The sequence below is a fragment of the Pseudopipra pipra genome, chromosome 9 (assembly GCF_036250125.1).
Source record: "Pseudopipra pipra isolate bDixPip1 chromosome 9, bDixPip1.hap1, whole genome shotgun sequence".
Classification (NCBI taxonomy): domain Eukaryota; kingdom Metazoa; phylum Chordata; class Aves; order Passeriformes; family Pipridae; genus Pseudopipra; species Pseudopipra pipra.
The window spans coordinates 5,656,874-5,678,645 of record NC_087557.1 but is presented as its reverse complement, the minus strand read 5'-3'; the positions used below and the strand labels follow the sequence as shown (position 1 = coordinate 5,678,645).

The window sequence follows — 21,772 nt, the reverse complement described above, 5'->3', positions numbered from 1 at the left end:
GATGTGGGCTCGGCGGGTCGGACCGAGGGCACGCCGCACAATATCCGTCGCCCCGGCCCCTTCCCAGGTGACGTCAGGGGCAGCCCCAGACACTCATTAATTTCTCCCCCCTCCTCAGTGGGGAAAGGCTTGAAAGGGAGAGTTAATTAAAAGTAATACCCCGCCAAATCCGGCTTCACTTTTCCTTCTTTCCCTTTGACACTTGGAGGGATTTGGGGAGCAGGTGTTGGCGGGGGGAGGGCTCAGAGGGGCTGCTCTGAGCATGTTTTCCCCCTTGGAGTGGGTTTTGAGCATCATGGACTTGATAGAGTCCATGAGCCTGTGGCTTTACCATGCTGGGTTCTGCCCCTCCCAGACTGGAGGGGAGTGGGGTGCTCACCTCGTGCTAGGGTGCCAATGGGTTCAGGCACCAGTTGACATTCCTCCTCACATTATGTGTAAAAATCTCTACCTTTCCGTCAAAATTAAACCCCTTCAGGTTTCAGGAAGGCAGGCAGCCCAGTGGAGCAGAGATCAGCCACTGCTCAGCCCCATTAGCCATCAGAGACTCCACACCCTGGGCCTCCCCAGTGCTGGAGCTCTCAGACCTGCTGCAGTTCTACATCCCTGGTGTTGGGACATGCAAGAAAACAGAAGTTTGTCTTTCCTACTGCTGTGGGCATGCCATGGGTGTGTCACGAGTGAGCAGGGAACTTGAGCAGCAGCAAGGCCCTGGTTTGCAGGGGCCAGCACCCAGGTCCTGTCTGGGGACTGCCAGCATGAAGAGCACTCCCTGTCCCGGCCCTCCCAGCCCTCGCCATGGGGAAAGTCTCTGTATTGGCTGGTGAGCCCAGGAGAGAACCCACTAGTGAAGAGGGAAGAAGAACTGGTACCTGAGAGCATCCTTGCTGCTCCACTGGGGTCACTGCAACCCCTCACACTGGAAATGTTCTCCCATTTTTCCCCATTCCCAACTGAGCTGCCGTTGGATTTACAGTTTTCTGATGTATGATCCGTGGTTAGCTCTTGCCATAGGGTTTGACCTGGCCTGTTTTCACCATGAATTACTCTGAGCCAGGCTCACATTCCCTGGTGCATTCCCAGAGCCATGGCAGCCCCGGGATGGACTTGGGCCAAGCAACAACCTTGCAGACTGTATCTGTATCAAACCAGCACCTCAGCTCCATTATCGATTCCCAAAAGAATAGTGCAGGAACCTTCTGGAAAAGGCTCTAAGTGATTTATAGCTAGTGAGAGGAAAGGACTTGTGCTATCAAACTTGTGTTACAGCCCTCCCACAGCGGCTGAACAAGCGAGGTCATCAGCACAGTGGCAATGCAGTAAATGAGGAGGGCTGGGAAGAGGCAGGGCAGCACTGTCCACTTTCCTGGAGCAGATCTTTCCTGAAGGCTCCTTGTGCCTGAGTGGTGGAGAGCACCTCAGTGCCTGGGAATGCAGTGGAGCAGCACATCACAGCAAGTACCTGAGGGGTGAAGCCTGAAGGACCCTGGGCTTCTGTCTAGGAGGATTTAAAACTCCACAAAAAGGGGGAAATGTAGGCCAGAAGGTGTCCTTTAGAAGTGTGATTAAAGGTCTGTGCTCTAAATGTAGTTGTCCTCCAGGGTAGAGCAAAGCAGGAGGAGTCTGTGAGGGTATCTTGTCTAACATGTTGCCCCCCCTGAGCATGCCTGCTCACCCAGCAGCCTGACCTTCCCCAGCCTGGGCTGCCCAGGCTGTGGGACCTGATGTTTGTCACCAGCTGGGCTGGGGGACAGCCCCAGGGGCACAGTGGTCCTCGATGTCTGCTGTCCCCTCACGTGGATGTGACCTCTGTGTCTCTGTCCAGATATGTCCCCAGCTGTGGCCTGGCTGGAAATTCCTGAGGAGCAGTCAGGGGTTTGGGTCTGATGGAGGGAAAATCAGCTGTCCCAGGGTTTCACATGGCAGATGCTCAGACTGTTGGGGAAAAGAAGAACCCACAAGCCCATCTGCTGGCTGAGCAACCACAAACTACAACTGACAGCAGCTCTCCCCTCTGTGAGCTGCCATAGGGCAGCCAGCCTCAAACCTCAGCTTCTTGTACACATCCACAAGAAGATCCCCACCACCACCAGCTTGTTTTAAATCTTCCAGATTATTTTGGACACACTGGAAATGGTGTGTGTGGCCCATTGTCTGTTAAGGACCTGCTTTTCCCCCCCCCCTTTAGGCAAAAGTGACGATGAGGACAGCATCTGCAAACTGGGCCAAGCCTCGGGGAAGGGCGCTGAGGATGGGAAGGATCACAAACGGCCCAAGCGGCCCCGGACAATCCTGACCACGCAGCAGCGGAGGGCGTTCAAGGCGTCCTTTGAGGTCTCCTCCAAGCCCTGCAGGAAGGTATGGGGAGAAGGGCCCGTGCCCAGCTGCCTCCAGCCCTCGTGGATGTCCTTGATGCTGGGCAAGGACTTGTCCTGAGTGCTCTACCACCTCCTAAAGTCCCTCTGAAAAGCTGAGTGGGCTGAGGCACTGCTGTGGTTCTCCTCTCCCAGGTGCGGGAGACGCTGGCAGCAGAGACAGGGCTGAGCGTCCGGGTGGTGCAGGTCTGGTTCCAGAACCAGCGAGCAAAGGTGGGTACAAGGAGTAAACCCCCAGCAGTGGCTGTTGATGGGGCTCCCTCCCTCCTGGCTTTGGCCAGGGGATGGCTTCATTCCCTTTTTTCCCCCTTCTTCCTGGCCAGATGAAGAAGCTCGCCAGGAGGCAGCAGCAGCAGCAGCAGGATCAGCAAAACACACAGCGCCTGAGCTCAGGTACCCCCCAAGCTCTCCCCACGCTTGGGGTCTCCCTGTTTCCCAGCCATCTCCAAGCTTCCCAGTGTTGTTGGGCCACCCAAAAAGCAGTAGCCTGACTGTGCTGATGACTCGATCTTGTCTTCCAGGCCAGACAAACGGCGGCGGCAGCACAGGACTGGAGGGGATGCTGAACCCTTACACCACTCTGCCCCCGCCCCAGCAGCTGCTGGGCATGGAGCAAAGCGTCTACGGCTCCGACCCTTTCCGGCAAGGGCTCACCCCACCTCAAATGCCTGGAGACCACATGCATCCCTACGGTAGGGCTCCAGGATTTGCCTTTTGCCTTCTCTGCCTCAGAGAGATGCTGAGCTGTGATGGGGGCATGCATGGGGGGATGCAGCGATTTCTGGTGGTCCCCTCACCCCTAAAAATACCTTACTCTACAAAAGCTGGGGGTACCAGGCACTGCCAAGGTGCCGGAGGAGAAGGCAGGCTCTGAAGCCCTTCTGCTCCTTCCCTGCTTCCCAAGGTGCCGAGCCCCTCTTCCACGACTTGGATAGCGATGATACCTCACTGAGCAACCTGGGTGACTGCTTCCTCGCCACGGCGGACGCGGGGCCACTCCAGGCACGAGTGGGAAACCCCATCGACCACCTCTACTCCATGCAGAACTCCTACTTCACTTCCTGAGTGCAGCGTGGTCCCTGGCACGGGGCAGTTGCCGCTGCTGTGCTGCCCCAAAAGGGGCTACAGAGCCCTCGGGGTTGGGAGGGAGGGAGAAGCAACACTGCTGGGATGCTGTCAAATTATGTTGTAGCTTGGGATTCCCAAGGAGCGAGTTAAGTTATGGGTTGCATAGTTTCATGTTTCTCTTAGGAGCCTAGGATTAGGGACAGGAGTGGTTTTTGCAGCTGGCTGGTGGATTTTCAAATTTCAAACGGGGAAACAAATTTCTCGTTTCGGCAGGGGGAGGGGGAGTGTCCCACAGGAGCATCCCAGTGCCGTATCCCCTCCATACCACCTTCGGAAAGAGCAAGCTGCTGATCTTCATGGAGAGAGCCTGCAGGATCAGCTGGGCTTTGAAATTTGAAAAGCTGACAGTGCTTTGGGGAAACACGAGGGCAAATGTTGCTGCAGGGTTTTTTTTTTTTCCCCTGTGTTTCCTCAACCGGTTTGAGCGCTCGCTGCTTAAACATAGGGACTTTTAAGATAGATGTTCCCATGTGAATATAGAAAGCTAGAAACCCCTAACATCGTCCCTGAGGAAGGGGCTGTGTGTGTGTATGTGTGTGTGTGTGTGTGGGCACGCACATGCGTGCGTGCAGAGCCGTGTGGCTGTGAGTGTTGTGCTACACGGCCACACCTGCCAGATTGTATCAACAAAGTTTATTTCTAAGTCTATCAGAAATTTACTGTACAGCAAAAGTAACTTTATTTTCAGCGTGAACCATATTTAAGGAAAGACTCAATGCACTTAAGTTATAAGAGGAAATAATTTACTTTTTATAAACGTTATGTTTAGGTTGCAAACGCCCAGTGGCAGGGAAGGAACATCGGTTCATTTCAGGAGATAGGTTTGGGTTTCGGGGTTGGTTATTTTTGGTGTTCTCAGGTTGCCCCACTGCTTTTGAGGTGCAGTTGAAACACAAAGCAGAGCTGGCTCCAGAAACCTGCTCTTTCGCCAGCAGATTGATGGGGACAACGTGGTGGCCAGGTCCTGTCTCCACTGCTGGACGTGCCTGGGAGGTCAGTGAGGGGTGGACAACGCTGCTGGAGCTGGTGGACATCACAGCCCATCGGGGCTCAGCCGTGCTTCTCTACATCACCTCCTCCTACCCACAGCGGGGCCCAGCCTGCCTCCACCAGCGACCCCATCCTGTGCTCCCAGATATGGGTGCTAGACCAGTGTGAGCTGCTGTCCTGGCGCTGGAAAACACTGCAGCCCATATCACCACCCCCCTGAGCAAAGGAGAAAAGAGAGAGAGCCCTGCCTTTCCCACCCCGTGCTCAGGTTCATCCCTGCTGGAGCTGTGGGAACCTGGGGAAAGTTCTCCTTAGGGGTCGAGCCTTCATCTGGCCCTCACCTCATCCCCACTCTCGTTTTCATGCGTTGTGTCCTTTTGTGCTGCTGTTCACAAACGATGTAAGTGACGACCCGTACAGACATGCAAGTGACTGTGAGGCTCAAAACACTGGCTCATCGCCCCTGTACGATCTGACACTGAATGTAGCGGGGTCTGGAGATGGCTGACCCGGCGGGAGATGCTGACACACTGTCAGAAATCACATACCAAGTTGAAATTAAAAAGATAAAAAAAATCTCTGGTAAAAAAAAAAAAAAAAGCCTGGTCTTTTCTTGTGTTTTCTTGTGTGCTGTGTCCCCTTCACCTGATGGGGGGAGAATCACTATGAACCCCAGCCCTTCATGGCAGTACCGTGAGCAACTCCATGCTCCATGGTAGGACTGCCTAAAAGGTACGGGTGGGTGTTTCCCAATGCAAGTTGCTCTCATCACAGCTCCCTGACGTGGATAGGTTACATAAATATGTGCTGATGCCACCAAATGGGGATGGGAATTCATAGCTCATTTTCTGAGATGTTCAAAACAAGGTGTTTTCCTTACTGCCCTTCATCAGTCACTGCTTTGCTGCTCTTGTGCTATGTTTCCTAAGTCCAACATGCAGGGAAAAAAAACATTCTAAAATGGTGTGACTGTATGAAGACATCTTGTGATTTTTATTTTACAAGCTGTAAAATAAAGAGCAGCCTAGGAGCAGCCTGGATTTCCCGGGTTGATCTGGGGTTTTGCTCTATTTCAGGACAGCAGCAGGGAAAAGGGTTGGACTTGTGGTGGACAGGTTGGGGAAATTAAGGCTTGAGGCTTCTCTATCACTGGACTTGGTGGTATTAGAGAAATACTTGGCTGGTGCTATTGGAGCAGAGAGGATCTGATGAGGCTCATAGTCACTGGGGACTGGAGGTGGAGATGTGCTTACACACATCAGATGTGTAAGAAAAGGGGCAGATCTGGGAGAGGTGTAGTATAGGGATCCAGCTGTAGGCAATGGCTGGGTAAACACCACCCAGGCCTGCAATATAAAAGTAGATGTTAAAATTGCCTTAAAAATTCTCCTCACTTGAATACTTCTTAAAACATGATGTTTAAATCAGTGTGGTTTTGGAGGGGTTTTTTTAAATCTTTTAAAGATAAAAGGTGTGTCTTCCCCACCCACAGCTATCTCCTGTTTGAAAAATGCTTAAGTACGTCAGTCTGGCTTTCCATCAGCCTAACTACCAGTTTACACTTACCAAATTGCTTCCCCCAAATTAAAACCCCCACAAAACCCATGTCTTACAGACTGCCTGCCTGCTTTTAAAATCTCGTGAAAATGTAATGACACGCTGTAATAGCAGTTTCTCAAGGTAAATGTGTGTGTATATGTATAAAATTATTATATATAGTATATAATTCTGGGAAAGGATCGGTATTGTGGATGAGGGCAGATCTTTGACTAGTAAAAGCAGCAGAACTCATGTTTTTAAACCTGTTCGCTTTTTGGAAGTTGGCTTGTGTGCTTGACACACCCCAAACATGAGCCCAGTTTACAATTGTGCCATGCAGTAGCAGATGTGGGTCCTCCTGTCATCTGGATTTCATATTCTCTTGTGCCTTATTTCACGGTGTGGATGGATCCTGCCAAAGCAAACCTGGCCGGGCCTTATCTTCTGCAGGTGGTGGAGTCACTGCATGGCAGATGACTTTTGTTAGGCTGGGTGGGTTGTCAGGTGTCCCTTGGTTTGCCCCCCTGGGCTGTCCTTTCACGGTGCTGCTTTGCCTTACTGTGCTCCATGTCTGAGCCCACTCTCAGCCCGAGGAGTGACTCCCTAGAACAAATGATACCTTCTTGTCAAAGCCAGGAAGAAAAGAACAAGGTCTGACATGAAAACAGGTTCTACCTTGCTCTCCAAGGCAAGGGCAATGCCAGGAACGGGTTGGGAGCTGACCTTTGTGTCTCTGGTGACTCAAAACAAAGCTCCTTCTGTTCAGGCATTGCTCAGTGGCCAAGGAAAGATCAAGTCAGAGATTAGTTGTCAGTTGAGGACACTGATTAGATGATACTGATAGGCAGCCAGCTCTGAGTGATATTATGTTAATTAACTTGCTCTTTGTGAATGGTCTGTACAGGAGCTTGTGGCAGATGCAGTCTGGAGTGAAAATCAAAATGGTGCTGGGCAACGCTGGCTGGGTTTGCATCTGGGTATTTGAATCTTAATGGTATTTTCAGGTATTTGTTGGAGACTTGTAGTGCACAGACATAGGAGCCGGAGCAAGTGACCTTCCTAGAAGGATGTGACCTTGCTGTCCAAGAAAACCACCTCCAGATGAAGGGTTGGATCCTTGTCTTGCTCCGAATGGCCTGGCTCAGCATGTAGCTGAAATCAGTGGAGCTGTGCTGGCTCCTGCCAGCTGCAGTGTGGGCATGAGGAATCTCCAAACCTAGCAAAGGTCCTGGGGCAGTGAGGAGACCCATGTGTGACCCCCAGGTCATGGCCATCTCCCCAGTCTCTGCTGCATGGGGTGTTTGGGGGCTGCTTTCTGGTGGAATGTGGGCTGGCCCTCCTATGTGAGGAGAACCTGCAGCAGAGTTTCTCGTGTGCCCACATCAGTGGGTCATCTTTCTGCACATAGAAGGTGGAGAGGGCATCCCAAGGAAGCCACAGGCAGGCTCTTTCCTTGGAACCGGACACAGGAGGTGACAAATCCTGGGTAGTTTTGTTGGTGGGAAAATGCCAAAGCTTTGGTTTCTCCTATCACTTTTCCAGAGTGAAATAATTTGCCAGATGTTTGATACCTACACTGATGCTTTTCTGGGCACTAAAAATCACCCATCATTAGAAAACCCTTGTCTTGTGACACATGATAGAGCTCAAACCACTGAGGGTGAGTGTCTTGGCTTTATGGTAGGTCTGTGAGCAAGATCCCAGGTCACACCAGCTGTCCAAATCTGTGACTTGAGTTTGCTAAGTCTTTTCTTCCACTGCTGGTCATCTGTGTGGAAAGTTCATTTAAAAAACAAAACAAAACAAACAAAAAAAACCCCGAACAAACCAAAACCTCTTTATAAAGTGGTGAAGATCTGCAATAGAAAGGCAAGAAAAGGGTTAGAAGCTCTTCAGGTGTAAAAAGGTGCGTAACAGCCTCCTATCTTGTTGGAGATCAGACCGAATTCTTGTCTCCATTCCTTGAAGTAGCAATGTGTTGGTCATGAAAAGGTTATCTTGTCAGCTGTAGACCTCCTAGACACTGATGTGGAGGCTGACATGTGCTTGCCTGATTGACGTGCATAAGTTCACAGGCTGAGGACGAGCGTATCCAACTGCAAACCATGTCAAAACACTCCAAGTGATCAAATACCGACAGCACTTTCGGTGAAGAACAGCAGATTCCCACCGCCTCGGGCCCTCTGAGCTTCTGCTTCAGAGGGGAGATCAGATTTCTCCTGTGATGACCCCGAGAACAGGGGGCTCATTCAGAGGGATGCTTGGTGGGTTGAATCACGGTGTTGGGGCAGAGTAAATCCCATGGCAGGAGGCAGGCCAGCACTGTGGCACAGAGATGGGGAGCTGGTGGTGAACGCCAGCAGGCACTGCCCAAGGGTACTATCAGTTTGATGGCTTCAAGTGGAGTGAAGAGCTGATGACCTGCTCCTGACCAATCTTATTTAGGACTCATAGAGAACCCAGGCAGGATTAGTGCTCTGGAGAGCTGAGCTTTGGCATCTCAGGTCCGTGCTCTCAAACTGGCTGGCCCCCAGCAGCTCTGGCTCTCCTCTCTGTTTCTTGCAGTACAGATGCAATAATATCTGCTTTTGAGAGGAGGGGCTGTGGAGGGAGGTATCCATGAAGCCTTAGGCTTTTCTACCCATTCCCAAGAGCATCTGCGAGGAAACAAGTCTGTGCTCAACACAAAATCAAAATAATATGCAAGCACAGAGAGCCCTGAGGCTGTGCATGAGAGAGCGAGGAGGAGATGGGAAACAGTGAGCAACCACCCATTTGCTCAACGAGGCAGGGGCTGTATGGAAAATACAGCATGAGATCATGGAACTAGAGATGCAGCGTAACACCTGTGCCTTGGGTGGCTGGTTATGTTGTCCTGACAACCTCACACTGGTGTCCCAGGGTTGGAGGGTTTGGCTCTGCAGCTGAGTGTGTGTAGGTATTTGAGAAGTAACTAGAGAGCCTCTGAGGAGTTTGGGAAGAGGAGACTGGTGAAACTCTTCCAAAAGGATTAGCTGGAACTTGCCAGAAGCTATAACTGACTGTTGGCTGCTCTGTCTCCTCCTGGAGTAGGCGGAGGGGTGAGGAAGGAGTGGTGACATCCCAGCAGAAGACCTGGGGGCCAGGGCACATGAAGCCTCATCCCATGAGGCAAGGGCTGCTTTTTCAGGGAGCTCTTCAGCAAAGGCTGGGGTGTCAGAGCCGGAGACATGATGGGAAGCTGAGGGAAGACACAGTGGTTACAGGACAGTAGCAAATGTGGCAGAGCAGCTTATCTTAAAAAGGGTAATTTAGCTGGGACCAGGGTGGTTGGGGAAGATGAGGCAGCCACTTCCTCGTAGAACAAACGGAGCAACCTCACTGTGGGTGACCAGGAGGCCTGAACACAGGCACTGTGAACCATCTGAAAGCCTGTTTTGATCCTCAAATTTCAGCTATGAGAAATGGGGCCAATTATCAGCACCGGCTGGCCGATCATGGCCAGGCACCTGCAAATGGTGGCAGGGAAGGGGAACGGCATGGCTGGTGTTTGTCCAGTGGCTTTCCCATGTCAGGATGGGTTACCTGGGAGTGTGAGATGGGGAAGGGACACTGAATCCAGAGAAAAACACCAGTGAGTCTTTGGCAAGGAGTTAGACCCATAAAGAAGCCCAAAGGCAGGTGCCATCCTCAAAGGCTTTGCAATGAGTGGGGCGGCAGTGGTGGGACCTGTGCCATGCCCCAGAAATGGTTGTACAAAATGAGCTGCTCTGCCTCTTTCCCGGGCTTTACAGTTCCCATAAATTAGAGGCTAATCACCTCCTTCAGAAAGCTCTTAAGTGCAAGCAAGCTTATTCAAGATGATGAAATTGCCTCCTAATTGATTATTCCTGCAGTCTAACAGCTGTTTCCCTGACTCGTTTACTTTTTCCTTTCCTCGAAATAAAAATCAGCTGTTGATATGACCAGCTCACCTCCAGCCAGGAGCTCGTGAGGAGCTAACAAATGTTTGCAGCAGTGCTGGCTTTTGTGAAGGGATTGACAGAAGCTCCTGGTGGAGGGTGTGTTAGCCAGGGCTGGAGCTTCCCCGTGAAATATGAATAAGCAGAGGAGATGCTGCGTTTTCAGTCCTCCCCGTGATGGCCTCAAAGCTGTGGTGTGCTGGGGGAGGAGGAAGAGTCTTGTTTCATCCCACAGCCCTGGGCCACCCGAGCTTAGGTGCTGCCTGACCGCGTGCACCCGGCCAGCCCCTCCTGATAGCATCGTGGGAGTACAGTAGGAGCTTTGTGGCTGGGGGGGATCTGGTTACTTGGGAGCAACTCTGCTCCTGGGGAAGACGATGACAACGTGCTGAGGGGAAGCGGGGCTTGGAAAAAAAAATGACAATGCCAGTTTGTGAAATCCTCCAGGATTGTTTCAAGGTGCTTCCTAAGGAAGAAGTCAGTGAGCGTGCGAGGGCTTTTTAGTGGATTACCTGGTCTGCATCTACCTGCTCCTGCTGGCATCTGTAATGCTGTGTTGAGTTTGTGCTTTACCACAGGTGTGGTCCCCAGGACATGTACTCCCTTTTTAGCTGCTCTTATGGGTCCCACTCTGCATTCCCAACAGGACTGGTGGTGGCTCTTCTTTTCCTTGGCAAATGTTTTTCCCTTGCTTTTCTGCTCAGACAAGACTTATGCAATTGCCTGGCCTGTCACCTCCTTGCCAGAATAATTTTGGGGAATGTTACCTTCATTTCGGCCAATTTTGATGGGTCTTAAAAAGTAGGTTTATGTGGATCTCGCATAAAGAAATGCTGAAGAGATTTATAAATCTGTCCTCTTGTTCTCTCCCCCTCCATGGGGAGACTTCGGTGGGAGCACATCCCTTGCTGAACTTCAGGAATTCCATCGGCGAGCCCTGTTATCGTGTCACACCTGCAGCTGAGGTGTGAGGAGGGGTTATGGCTGCCCTCCAAAGGGATGCACAAAGCCATGGGAGGCCAGGCTTCCCAGTGGTTGGGCTACTACTGAGTCCTTCTTGTTTCTCTGCCTGAGGAACCCCATGAGTTTTGCTCAGCTGACCTGAGACCCATGATTATATGTGGTGTGCTGGAGTGTGGAGGAGATGTATTGCTGCTACTGGCTCATTCTTCTCTATTGGCTCTGAACATGCTGTTATTTATTGGATTTATTGGTGTCTGATCCAGGTGTCTAGTGTCTTGGCAGGGTGATAAAATCCTTTACTCTTTTTTCTAGCTAAAGGTCTGGCTCTCCACCCCTCTTTCAGCAGCAAGTTCTAGTGAACATGAGGCTGAAAAACCTCTGGAGGCTCTCACTGGGAGTTTAACAGTGTGCAAGATTCTTCCTTTGTGCAAGTCTTGAGTCACCCTAATGATAACAGTTCCTGGTGGGGCACGGGATGCTTCATGAAAGAGCAGGTCTTTTAGCTAACAGGCAAAAATCTTAGGAGGTCCATGGGAAATAGAGCAGTGAAGTACAGAGATGGTGATGAAACTTTGCCATCTGCTCCAGAGCAAACCTACTGTGGGGAATATTCAGAGCGGTGCCAACACACACAAACTTGCTCCAGCAATGTGTTCGCAGTCCCGCTGGTGCGGGAACCCACTGGAGGTGGCATCTCAGCTGCTGGTCCCTAATAAAATCTACAATGCACCTGGAAGCCTCACCTTCATGTTGGAGAGCAATGAGAAGTGATCTTCAGTTCCAGGCAGGTTGCAATTCTGTTATTCTGAGCTGTGCTTTTGGTGTGGTGCGTACTGGCTGGTAGCTGGTGTGCCACTCATGCAGCGGGGCTGGCTGTCCTAGGAGAGGCCCTCCGAGCTGCTTTTTCCAGGAGGGTGCACCTGGTTGTCCTGTCTGTTAACATGCATGGATTGGAGGACATAAAACACTGCTCTCAACTCACCACCTGTATGACTCAGCCCAGACTGAGGGCTCTGTCATAACCAGCCGATAAAACCATCCCCGAAACCGCAGCGATGCGCTGGCTCGGGCGAACTTCCCTCGTGGGGCGAGCGGATCCAGTTTCAGCTCTAATGGGTTTCCCAGGATTTGCAGATGTGAATTATTTGCATTCTTGACTCGAAGGTGAGTGCAGGTGCATCAGATGGTCGCAGTGAGCACCCCTCCAGAGTGCTGTCCCCCGCCTCCCCAGCGCACAGAGCCGCTATTGTGCACCGCTGCTTGTGCGCCAGCTGCCCGTGGGACAGCCCGTCAGGTGCTCAGCGTGTTGCTCAGTGCTCTGTGGGTGCTTTCTAAAGGTGTCTCTCCTTTTTCTCCTCGAGAGGAGCCATTTAGGGAGTCAGACCCTGAGCTGGCCCTCCGGCTTTTGGTCAGAGGTCCGCAGAAAACAGCCTTTGCTTTAAATCACCCTCCTTGCGTTTGCTCTGCTTAAACTCCCAGACTACTTAACACGCTTCAGCTTCTTATAAAGTTTCTGTCAAGACGGATTAGCAGCAGGCTGAAAGATTGCTATTACAGCCCCAGTGAACTTTTAATACCTGCCAGTAAGTTCTGTGAGTCCCTTAAATCCTCCTGTGGATGCTCGGGTTGAGGAGCAAAGGCTGCTGCTTACACTGCTGGTATTCAGGGTACCTCTGACCCTCTCCCAGCTGTCAGCATTAAGGAGTGACCTCTAGGGATTTCTGACATTACGTTCCACAAGGCCTCAAAACAGCTTCTTCATTGCAAACTGCATCCCCTCTCTTCATGGGATGCTCAGAGGGGGCCGGAGGTCCCCCATCAGGCTCCGGGCAGAGGAGGGGCAGCAGCACATCTCAGGTCCTGCCTGTCCAGGGGAGGGTGTTGGGGTGTGAGCAGAAGTTAGGGTGATTTGGGGGGACCCTCAAGGGCTGCAGTCTGGTGGCTGAGGATCAGAGCATCGCTGAGACAAGCTGCTAGCTGCCCTTCAGTCAGGCTTGGCTTTATCTAGAGAAGTCATGGCCTGTGGCCCAGGCACCCTAGTACAGGTCAGCAGACTGTTGGATCTGGAGTCAGTGTGATTTTTCTTCCTTCTGCTGAATTTTTAATCTTTTTACTTGAATTTTGATGCACCTTTTCCTACTACTGTCGCCAAAACTGAAACAACCTTAGAGTAGAGGTGAGCCAAGGAACAGCTGCCAGATGTCCATGTGGTGAAGTGGCTGCCACGTGAAGGGGTGGTGCGTGGCAGTGGGTGGTGGTGCAACTTAAATAACTTCTGTCCAGGATCTTTGGGCCTCTGCCGGGTACCAGCACACCCCCCACTCCTTTCCTACCACAGCATTTTTTCCCCACCTTCTAATTCCCTGGCTTCTGGAAGCAAGGGCTGTGCAGGAAGATACTGGCTATACTGGATAGCTTCCAGTTGTGGAAAAAAACTTGAAACTGCCTTTGCCAAACTACCTAAACTCAAAAACCACAAGTCCCCTAGTACTTATTTTGGGTCTTGCTGACTGTATCTGAATGTGTTCTGCTCTTTAGGTTTCGCTTACTGGGATACACATTCTCCCAGTAGGCAATTTGCATCCAGAGTCTTATTAGCCCTTTGAAATGCCATCTTTCTCTTGTGCTGTGTTGGACAAGTTTGTGTAGCTTGGCAGAGATACAGTTGTTCAACAAGAGGCTGCAGCTGAGCAAGATGTCTTGTCTTGGCATGGCCAACACATCATGGCTGGTATTCCGGCTGGTATTTTGGCCTCCTGCCTGCAGGACGTGCCTCAAGGCACCCAGCAAGTGCTGTGGAGGTGGATGCTGTGTGTCCTGATGCCATGGGTGTGCTGAGGTGGTGTTTGCTATGGCTCGAGGAGGGGATTGCTAGAAACTCTGTCCAAAACTGGACCTCTGACTGGGGCATGTGTGGCCGGCAGGAGCCAGGACACAGAGGTCCCTGTACCAAATTATGGGGGATGCAGATACAAGGGGGAGCCTCTTGTCAATTGAGGAAGATTTGGGGTACCTTGGAGACAGGATAAGCCCAGATTTGCTTATCCTGGAGGATAAGCATCCTGAAGGATAGTGAGAGGCCTTGGTTTCCTGGTGACTGTCCCAACCCTGCCCGGCTTGAACTGGGTTAACTTGGGCAGCTGCTCTTTAAGTATCTTTGATTTTTTTTTATTTTTTTTTTTTTTAAATTGTACAGCAAAATGCTTTTTTGGAAAGCTGGGCTATTATCCCTCCAATAGCAAAATCCAACCCAGAAGAGAGAAAGGGAGGGAGTGAGCGTGAGAAGGGGGCCTTTGAAGTGAGCTGCCCAAATGAAACGTGTGACATCAGAGAGATGGCAGATAGCTGGCAGAACAAGGCTGCCTTTGAGCCCGCCTTGGACCCGGCCAGCACGCACTTTACACCCCACCTCCCGAAGTCGGAGATGAAAGATGCCCCAGGCAGCCTGCCTGACCCCATTGCCTCTGCTATCTCCACTTGATTGCACAGTGTTTTGCTCCAAACAATTCTTCACTGTCTGGGCCGCACAGGTGAATCTCCCGGCTTGGCTCGCGAGCGGGGATGCCGCGCATAGCAGGGCTGCTTTGTGCGGTCGCTCACCTGCTCGTGGGGTGGTTTTCTTAGGACAGGCATTGTTCCATGGGAGGGTAGGGGGGGTGGGTAGAGAGGAGAGGATGGGGCAGCCCTGGGCAGCCTGGGGACAGGGGAAGGTCTGTGGGGAATACAGAGTCAGGGAGTATCCTTGGCCAGAGGATTGGTGAGCCCAGAGTTGGATGGTCCAAGGAAGGGTCCAGGTTGGATGTGAAAATAATCTCCTTCTTCTTTTGTTACTGGGTTCAACCTGCTTGTGGGTCTAAAGCATTCTGGTTTCCCCTGGCATGAGCCATGAAACCAGTCTTCATAGGCTGCTTTAACACTCTCCCACTGAACATCACGGGACTGTGGACAACTCTGCATTGAGAAAAATCAGGCCAGGTCCCAGACTGGAGTCCCCAAACCATAAGCCAGGACACAACTAGTGTTGCCGTAAGTGGGGCTAGAATAGACTCCTGGCTGGTTCATTTCTGAGCACCTTGCAGCAGTGCAAAGGCCCAGTGGGACCTGTCTCCCATGCATCCACCGACTGCTTGTTCATGACTGCTCTCATGGGACCTGTGGCCTTCCAGTTGAGCTGGGATAGGAAGGGTAGGTAGACATCCTGCTAGTGAGAGTTGTAGCAGGAATAAATCATGGGGCTGGCCAACATCAGCTCTTGGTTAGGAAAGTTGGAAAAGGATTGGGTGTTATAGCCAGTCTTTAGAAGATCACCTGCCAATGGAACTCAACCCCTACTTGTGCTCTGTAGATGGAGAGGCTCAGGGAAGCTTTGACTGTTCAAGCAGTACTACAGATGTGTCTACACAACCTTCTCAGAGAGTCCTTCCTCAGCAAATGCAGTCAGAGGCAATTCCTAGATTCATGATTGGGGCAGACGTCAAAACCCTGAAGGGCATTTGAGCAGGTGAGCTTCCATACAGAGATCTGAGCACCCTTTTGACCTTTACTGAAAAGATCAGAGCCAAGTTTTCCCTTGCATTCAGTGACTTGTAAAGACTGAATGCCCTAAAATCAATGTTACTAGTGGGAACATGGAAATTAATTGTGTCAATCTATCACTCATCTTGCCCTATTACATCCAGTGATTAGAACTTGGCCTCAAATACATGAACAAAGTGTCTTCTGTGACAGGTAACTGCTGCATGGGAGATGGCAGCGCATGACTTGGAGTGGTCAAAGGCAGAGAGCAAAAGAAGAGCTTGGGTCCAGCACTGTTTGTGTTGGATTTGGGTTTTTTAGTGCAATGCAATGCTTTCCTTGCTTGGGCCTAGTCCGGTCAGTGTGACCTCTTGGGAACAAGAGATCAAGTACAAAAAGATAAAGTTTGCAGAAATCTGAGTTGCAAAAGAAGCAAAGTCTTCAGGACACATCCCTCACTGTCTCTGCTGATGGGCAATGAGTAACTTGCAGAAATTTGCTTAGTAAGGACTGGTGAAATGGTAAAGTTAGGAAAAAAGTGAAATAACAGGAGACTAGCAGTAGGGGGAAATACATGGAGAAGGTGAGCATTCTGTTCTGAACTGTCTTGGAGCAATGTTAAGCAATGACACACCAAGTTGATTGATCATCTGCAAGTAGACCCTGGGGCCGAGTGAGAGACTTGCAGGACTGCCTATAGGTATTATGCAATGACCTCCTAAAAAACTGTTTAGGGCCAGGCTGTTTGAAGGTGTGAATGACACCAGTGCTGTGGGCATTTCTGCATCTGCAGCCATCACATCACTGTCCAAATCTGGCCTCGGGGATCAAATGGTGTTGATGGTGACCCCTCTGCCTCATCTCCATCCACAGGCAGGTTAAAGGCTGGGTGAGGTGGTCAGGTTGAAGTCGTGGCTGTGAAACACAGCTGATGGCTGCAGGGTGGATGAGCTGACTTCAGGAGAGCCTAGCTGGATAGCAATAAGCAGGTATGGCAGCACAGTTTGAGTTTGGGCTAAAAAATAAAATAAAGCTGAATTTGGAATGGAGGAGAACCAACTATTCAAGGCAGAAGCAGACCTGTGGGATCTGTGTTGGTCAGGCTGAACGGGCTGATCACCAGTTTGAAAACCTCATGAAAACACCCAGATGGGAGTGTCTGTGTGAGTCCCTGGAGTGGGTGGCACGGTCATGCTGCACCTCAGGTTTACACCCAACACTTTTCCAATGACATCTTGTCAAATCAACCAGGACAAGATCTCAAGGTGCGTAAATCATGTAGGCTCTGAGAGTGCTGGACACTCGTAGAGCTTTGTAGCTCCATATCTGAATTTCTGTTCTCTGCAAAATGGGGAGAACAGTGTTTTCCTCTGGTTCCTCCTCCTTTGGGGTACAGTCGTCCATCAGAGGGCAGAAACATTGCCCCCTGCCACTGAGCCTTTTGAAGGCTGCAGGGCTAATAACAAACATCTCTGTGCTTTTCTGTTGCACCAGCATCTGTGTTCACCAAGAGGTTCTCCAGGGACTGTGCCCAGGCACAGAGCTCAGCACATCTATGTCCCAGCTGGTGGGAAGGGGACAGAGGGCCCAGATCAGGAGCTCTTTCCATGTGAAAAAGGAGTTAATTTGCATGTAGAAATTTGGAATGGGACCTCAGTGGGGAAGAAAGGGAGAAATGACAGCTGAAGCAGGCACTGGGGGCCTCCTACCCCATGTCCTGATGCAAGGAAGGGTGGGCTCTGTGCTTGCCCAACTTACACTGAGCACCCTCCAGCAGCCAAGGCTTACGATACCCTCCTGGAGCTGCCATTTGGGAGCTTCCCCAAGCCTTTTTCTGTGCTCTCTTCTTCTTTGTAACAAGAAAAAGGAGGCAAGGAACAAAAACAAGGAGAGAGAATCTGATACCTGTGAAGGAGGATGAAATGCAGAGCTGGGGGGTCCTGCACTGTGCTCATCCTCTGAGCTGGGGGTGTTCCAGGGAGATATTTTCGCCTCTTTGTAAGAACCCAGCTCTGGGGTTGACGATGGGTTTAGTGCACTGGTGAAGAACCTAGTGCTGTGCCATTCCATGGCCCTGGGCTTTTCCAGCCTCCCTGTGCCACGAGGACAGGACACCAGCTCTCCCTCCCCGTGGGACCTCCGCCTCAGAGGTGGCTGCAGCTTCCCAGCACCCGCATGTCCCCTTCCTCCCTCTCCTTCATTAAGGCACTGATCTCTTCCCAATAACAAGGGGGCTTCTGTTCGACAAAACCTGCCAATTAGTCATTCTGGCTGGGTATAAACGTGGCACTTGAACAGCTGAGGGGACGGCGGGCAGTCCTGCCCCTTCTCGCGGCGTTGCCAAGCTTGCCATTAACACAATGTGACAACTAATCTCTCTATAGCATCTGACTGAGCAATTTTAATTAATAGCTCTGTACGCTTGCACACACACCCCTACCCCCTCCGCCTCGCACAGGTACCGCATGCCTTTAAAGCTGCTTCCCTCACGTCGCAGCCGGCGTGGACAAAAGGAGGAAAAAAGCCTCGTTCTGCCCCAGTTAGTGCAGAAATGTTGCTCGTTTGGGGCTCTGACCCTTGGGCTGAACCAGGACTCGCTGCCCCCCATTCCCTGTCCCCTCTGTGGGGTTTAGGACCTCAATAAATGTGGTGGCTACAGGGCAGAGGTGTTTTCTCAGCTCTGCAGGTACTTGAGGCATCCCTGTGGTGGCCTGTGGGAGGTGAGGGGCCAGCAGGGCTGAGCCAACTTCTTGGCCTGGATGTGGGGGAATTGGAGGGCACTGAGGGGGCATTTGTGCTGCTTCTCCTAAAAAGGCTCTGCAGCTTTGTCCAAGTGCATGATATCATAAAAAAAAAAAAAAAAATTAAAAATCCCATTTCCATGGCCAGGTTCTCCCCTAACTTGAACAGGCACAGCTTGGCAGATGACTTCTGTTAGGGCTGCTGTGGTTTTGGTGCAGAGGTGTCCTAGTTTGTTTTAGAACAACTGAGAGGGCTCATCTATGGTGATCTTGAATGCTGCTTTAGGCAAATATTAGCTTGAGGGTGCCTGTTTTGGGCCATGACTCTTGGTGCTCAGGTCACCACCACAGTTGCAGCAAGAGCAAGGCCACCCCCCAGCATGGCCAGGAGGGCTGCAGGAGCCCAGAGGAGCTGGTCTGGGCCGTGTGGGTGGCTGCAGTGAGAGCAGCACATGAATTCTCTCTAGTAGAGGGAGAAATCATTGTGGTTAGAAAAAGAGCTGGATCTTTCTGGTAAGGACTGGCAGAAAAATCTGGGCACAGGAGAAGGTGGGAAGGCTGGCTGCTGTGGATGGTCCCCTCCCTATCCTCCCTTAATTCAATGCTTTGGTGCCTCTGAACCAGGTGTTGCCAGGTAGCCAAGACTGAAGATGGTATCCAAGTGGCTGAATATCCTGATCATGATAAAATTGCTCAGGCTTTGGACACTTGGATGAGAGCAATACATGGGATCATATCTTCACATGGTGACATGGCACTACCATCACCCCCTGCAGCTCCCTGCTGCCCAGGGGCTGAGCAGTGCTCAGATCACCAGAGAAAGCCCTCAGTGGTGGTGAAAAAGCACCATGGGGTGCTTAGGCTTGGGAAGAACTCCATACTTTCTCCAGGTTCTCATTTCCTTGGCATGTGGGTCTGGAAATCTTACACAGTCAGTGTGGCAGAACAGCTGTGATGAGTCATGTCATGGTGTTGGGGGCCTTGAACAATGACCCTGCAGGAAGGGGGAGCAGACACCACCACAACCAGTGATGCTCCTGCCGGATCTGGCCTGCTGGAGATGCTTAAGCAGTTTGATGCTTAGGTAATAAATGTGGGGGAGCCCTTGCTCTCAGTAGTGGGGTCAGGTCTTGCAATACTCTTGGGTAACATATCTCTGGCTGGGAATATCCATCCAGCCTGGAAGCATTGCTGATTCTGGTCAAATGCAGGGACTCATGCTTTGCTTTGTTCTTGTGGAAAGCACAGACTTATGTTCCCAGGAGATGTGTCTCTTGCCCTGGACAGATAGGAGATGTGTGGGACTTCGGGGTAGTGTGTAAGAGCACCTTTCCTGGAGATGGATCTATGAGGAAATGACCAACCAGCCTCACATCCCTTTCCCTCTGTTTGTGCTTGTCCTTTCTGGCTTGGTACTTGCTGGTTAGTCCTGGCTTGGGCTTATGTTTCCCTTGGTCCTTCTCTTGCTTTTGGAGCTCCCCAGGCAGTATCCCAGAGCTCTGGCTGCTGTTGCTGGAGGATGCCTTCCTTGCTTTGGCAGGGAATGCATTCTCATAGGGGTTGGACTGCTCAAGAGCACGCTATGGTGACTTGTTGAGCTCAACACCCCGGACACCCAAGGCACAGCACCAGGCTGTGGGATGCCCCCTTGTCCTAGGGCATGGGCCTGGCTCCCTGGGTGAAGCTGCCTGGGTGCTTGGAGCATCCTGGCCCTGCGAGGATGATCAAGGCTGTTGCACTGCACCGAGCCACAACAGCTTTCCTGCTTCCAGCTCACCCTCCTGACAGAGATCACACACCCGGATGCACAGGAACCACCTCGGCCAGGCAGCTGGTGAGCACAGCCACCCATCCACAGCCTGGGAAGCCCGATGCCGACCAGCCGTACCCACACCCAGTCCTGGGGAGAGCATCTCTCCCCTGCGGTGGAGACCGAGGATGTGTCAGGGAGCTGTGCATTAGCCGGTGCCCCGCAGCACCCCCCCGGCCTGGCGGTGGCAGGCGGATGCGGGACCTGCCCCATCTGCCCGTGCAGCAGCGCGGCGGGGAGCTAATGAGAAGCAAGGTGAGAGGCAGGAGACGGGCTGACAACTTACTGGCTCCGCAAGCTGCCGGTGGTGCGCGGGCGGCAGAAGGACGGCATCTGCCCCACCTCCCCGGCATCTCCAGCCTCATAATGAGGTTATTACTGGCCCGCTGCTTGGCGGCCGGCACCAGCATCTCTCGCCTCCTCGTCCTCCCAATTCCCACTTGTGGCTACAGGAGCGGTGAGTCAGGGAGGAAGGGATCGCCCTGCCAGGGAGGAAGGGATTGCCCTGCCCTCGTGCTTGCGTTTGGCCCAGGGCTTCGATGGGAGGGAGGGATGGTTTTGACCTTGCTTGCAGAGGAGACAGCGCTCCCGTGCTCACTGCCTGTCCATCCCCGTTATTATCTCTTGAAAGTTGCTGGCCCTTTGCAGCCTGGTTTGACAGGGGGAGAAGTCTCAAAGATAATTAAGTTCCTGCAAGTTTTGTGAAAATAGACAGGCAAAGGAGAAGGATGTGATGAGGCTTCTGCGGTGGAAAGGCTGAGCCAGGAAACGGTGGCTGCCTTGTTTGTGGGAAGCCCTTCCTGGGACATGACTTGGGAAATCAGGGAATGATGCTTAACCCGGGGTTTCCCACTTTGGGTCAGCTGGGGAAAGGATAGGATTTCACACAGTATACCCAGGAGCAGTAAGATCCTGGTGCATCCCACAAAGGAACTCACATGTGGATAACAAAGACAGGACTTGTCTCATCAACTCCTTAAAAATTTCTTAAGGATAAAAAGCCCTGCCTGTGTGTATGCCAGCTACCAGGACAGTGTGGTGTGTGCCAGCCATCCCTCTCTGCCTGCAGAGCACTGGTTCAAAGGCTCCAAACACTTGTCATCATCCCACCCCATCTAACAGCAGCTGCAAGTGGTTTTGCTGAGCCAATCACCCCCAGCACGCTATTAACGATTATATTAATTACTAATGCAGCATGAGAAGCCAGTGTGTTACTAGACTCCTCCGATATCCAAAGGTTTGTACGGCAGGGTAGGGAATGGCTGCTGCTCACCTGGCTCTGCTCCCCTCCCGCCTCAGCATAAGGGACTCGCTGGGAGGGACACGCAGGTGCCACCGCTCGCTGCCCCTGACCCCACAGCTGACCACGGGGACCTACTTCCAGGCACCCACGTAGCGCCTTGGCAGGAGCTGCCCGCGGTCGGGATGCCGGGCAGGGACCGGCCGGGGTGTTCGGCGCTCGGAGCAGCTGGCGCGGATGTCGCAGCCGATTACGGTCGGGAGGGAGGTGAGCGGGAAAGCGGTGACACCTCGCTTACGGCGCCCTGCTGTCGAGGGGCAGATGTGGAGGCCGACACATGTTCACCGCCGCCACGCCGCTAATTAATCACCTCCGCCACAGCCCCTGCCCCGCGCGGAGGGTGCGGTGGCGCTGCCGGGGTGGCGCTGGGTGTCTGTCCCCTTTGAGCCGCATCGTCCCGTCTGTGGGATGATGGGTCACTCCACTAGCAAGGGTTAATGCAGTCGGGTTTTGGCTACTGCAAGGAAGAG

The 21,772-nt window shown here is 52.1% G+C and overlaps 1 protein-coding gene across 1 annotated transcript in view; it reads left to right on the top strand.

Annotated features, from left to right (window-relative positions):
• The window catches only part of LMX1A (LIM homeobox transcription factor 1 alpha), a 44,000-nt gene extending 38,935 nt beyond the window's left edge, over positions 1-5,065 (top strand). The window contains exons 4-8 of the mRNA XM_064664286.1: positions 2,189-2,358; positions 2,511-2,588; positions 2,699-2,768; positions 2,897-3,067; positions 3,280-5,065. Of these exons, the coding sequence (XP_064520356.1) occupies positions 2,189-2,358; positions 2,511-2,588; positions 2,699-2,768; positions 2,897-3,067; positions 3,280-3,440 (650 nt within the window). The 3' untranslated portion in view covers positions 3,441-5,065. The remainder of the gene's footprint in view (positions 1-2,188; positions 2,359-2,510; positions 2,589-2,698; positions 2,769-2,896; positions 3,068-3,279) is intronic.
• The last annotated feature ends 16,707 nt before the right edge of the window (positions 5,066-21,772 follow it).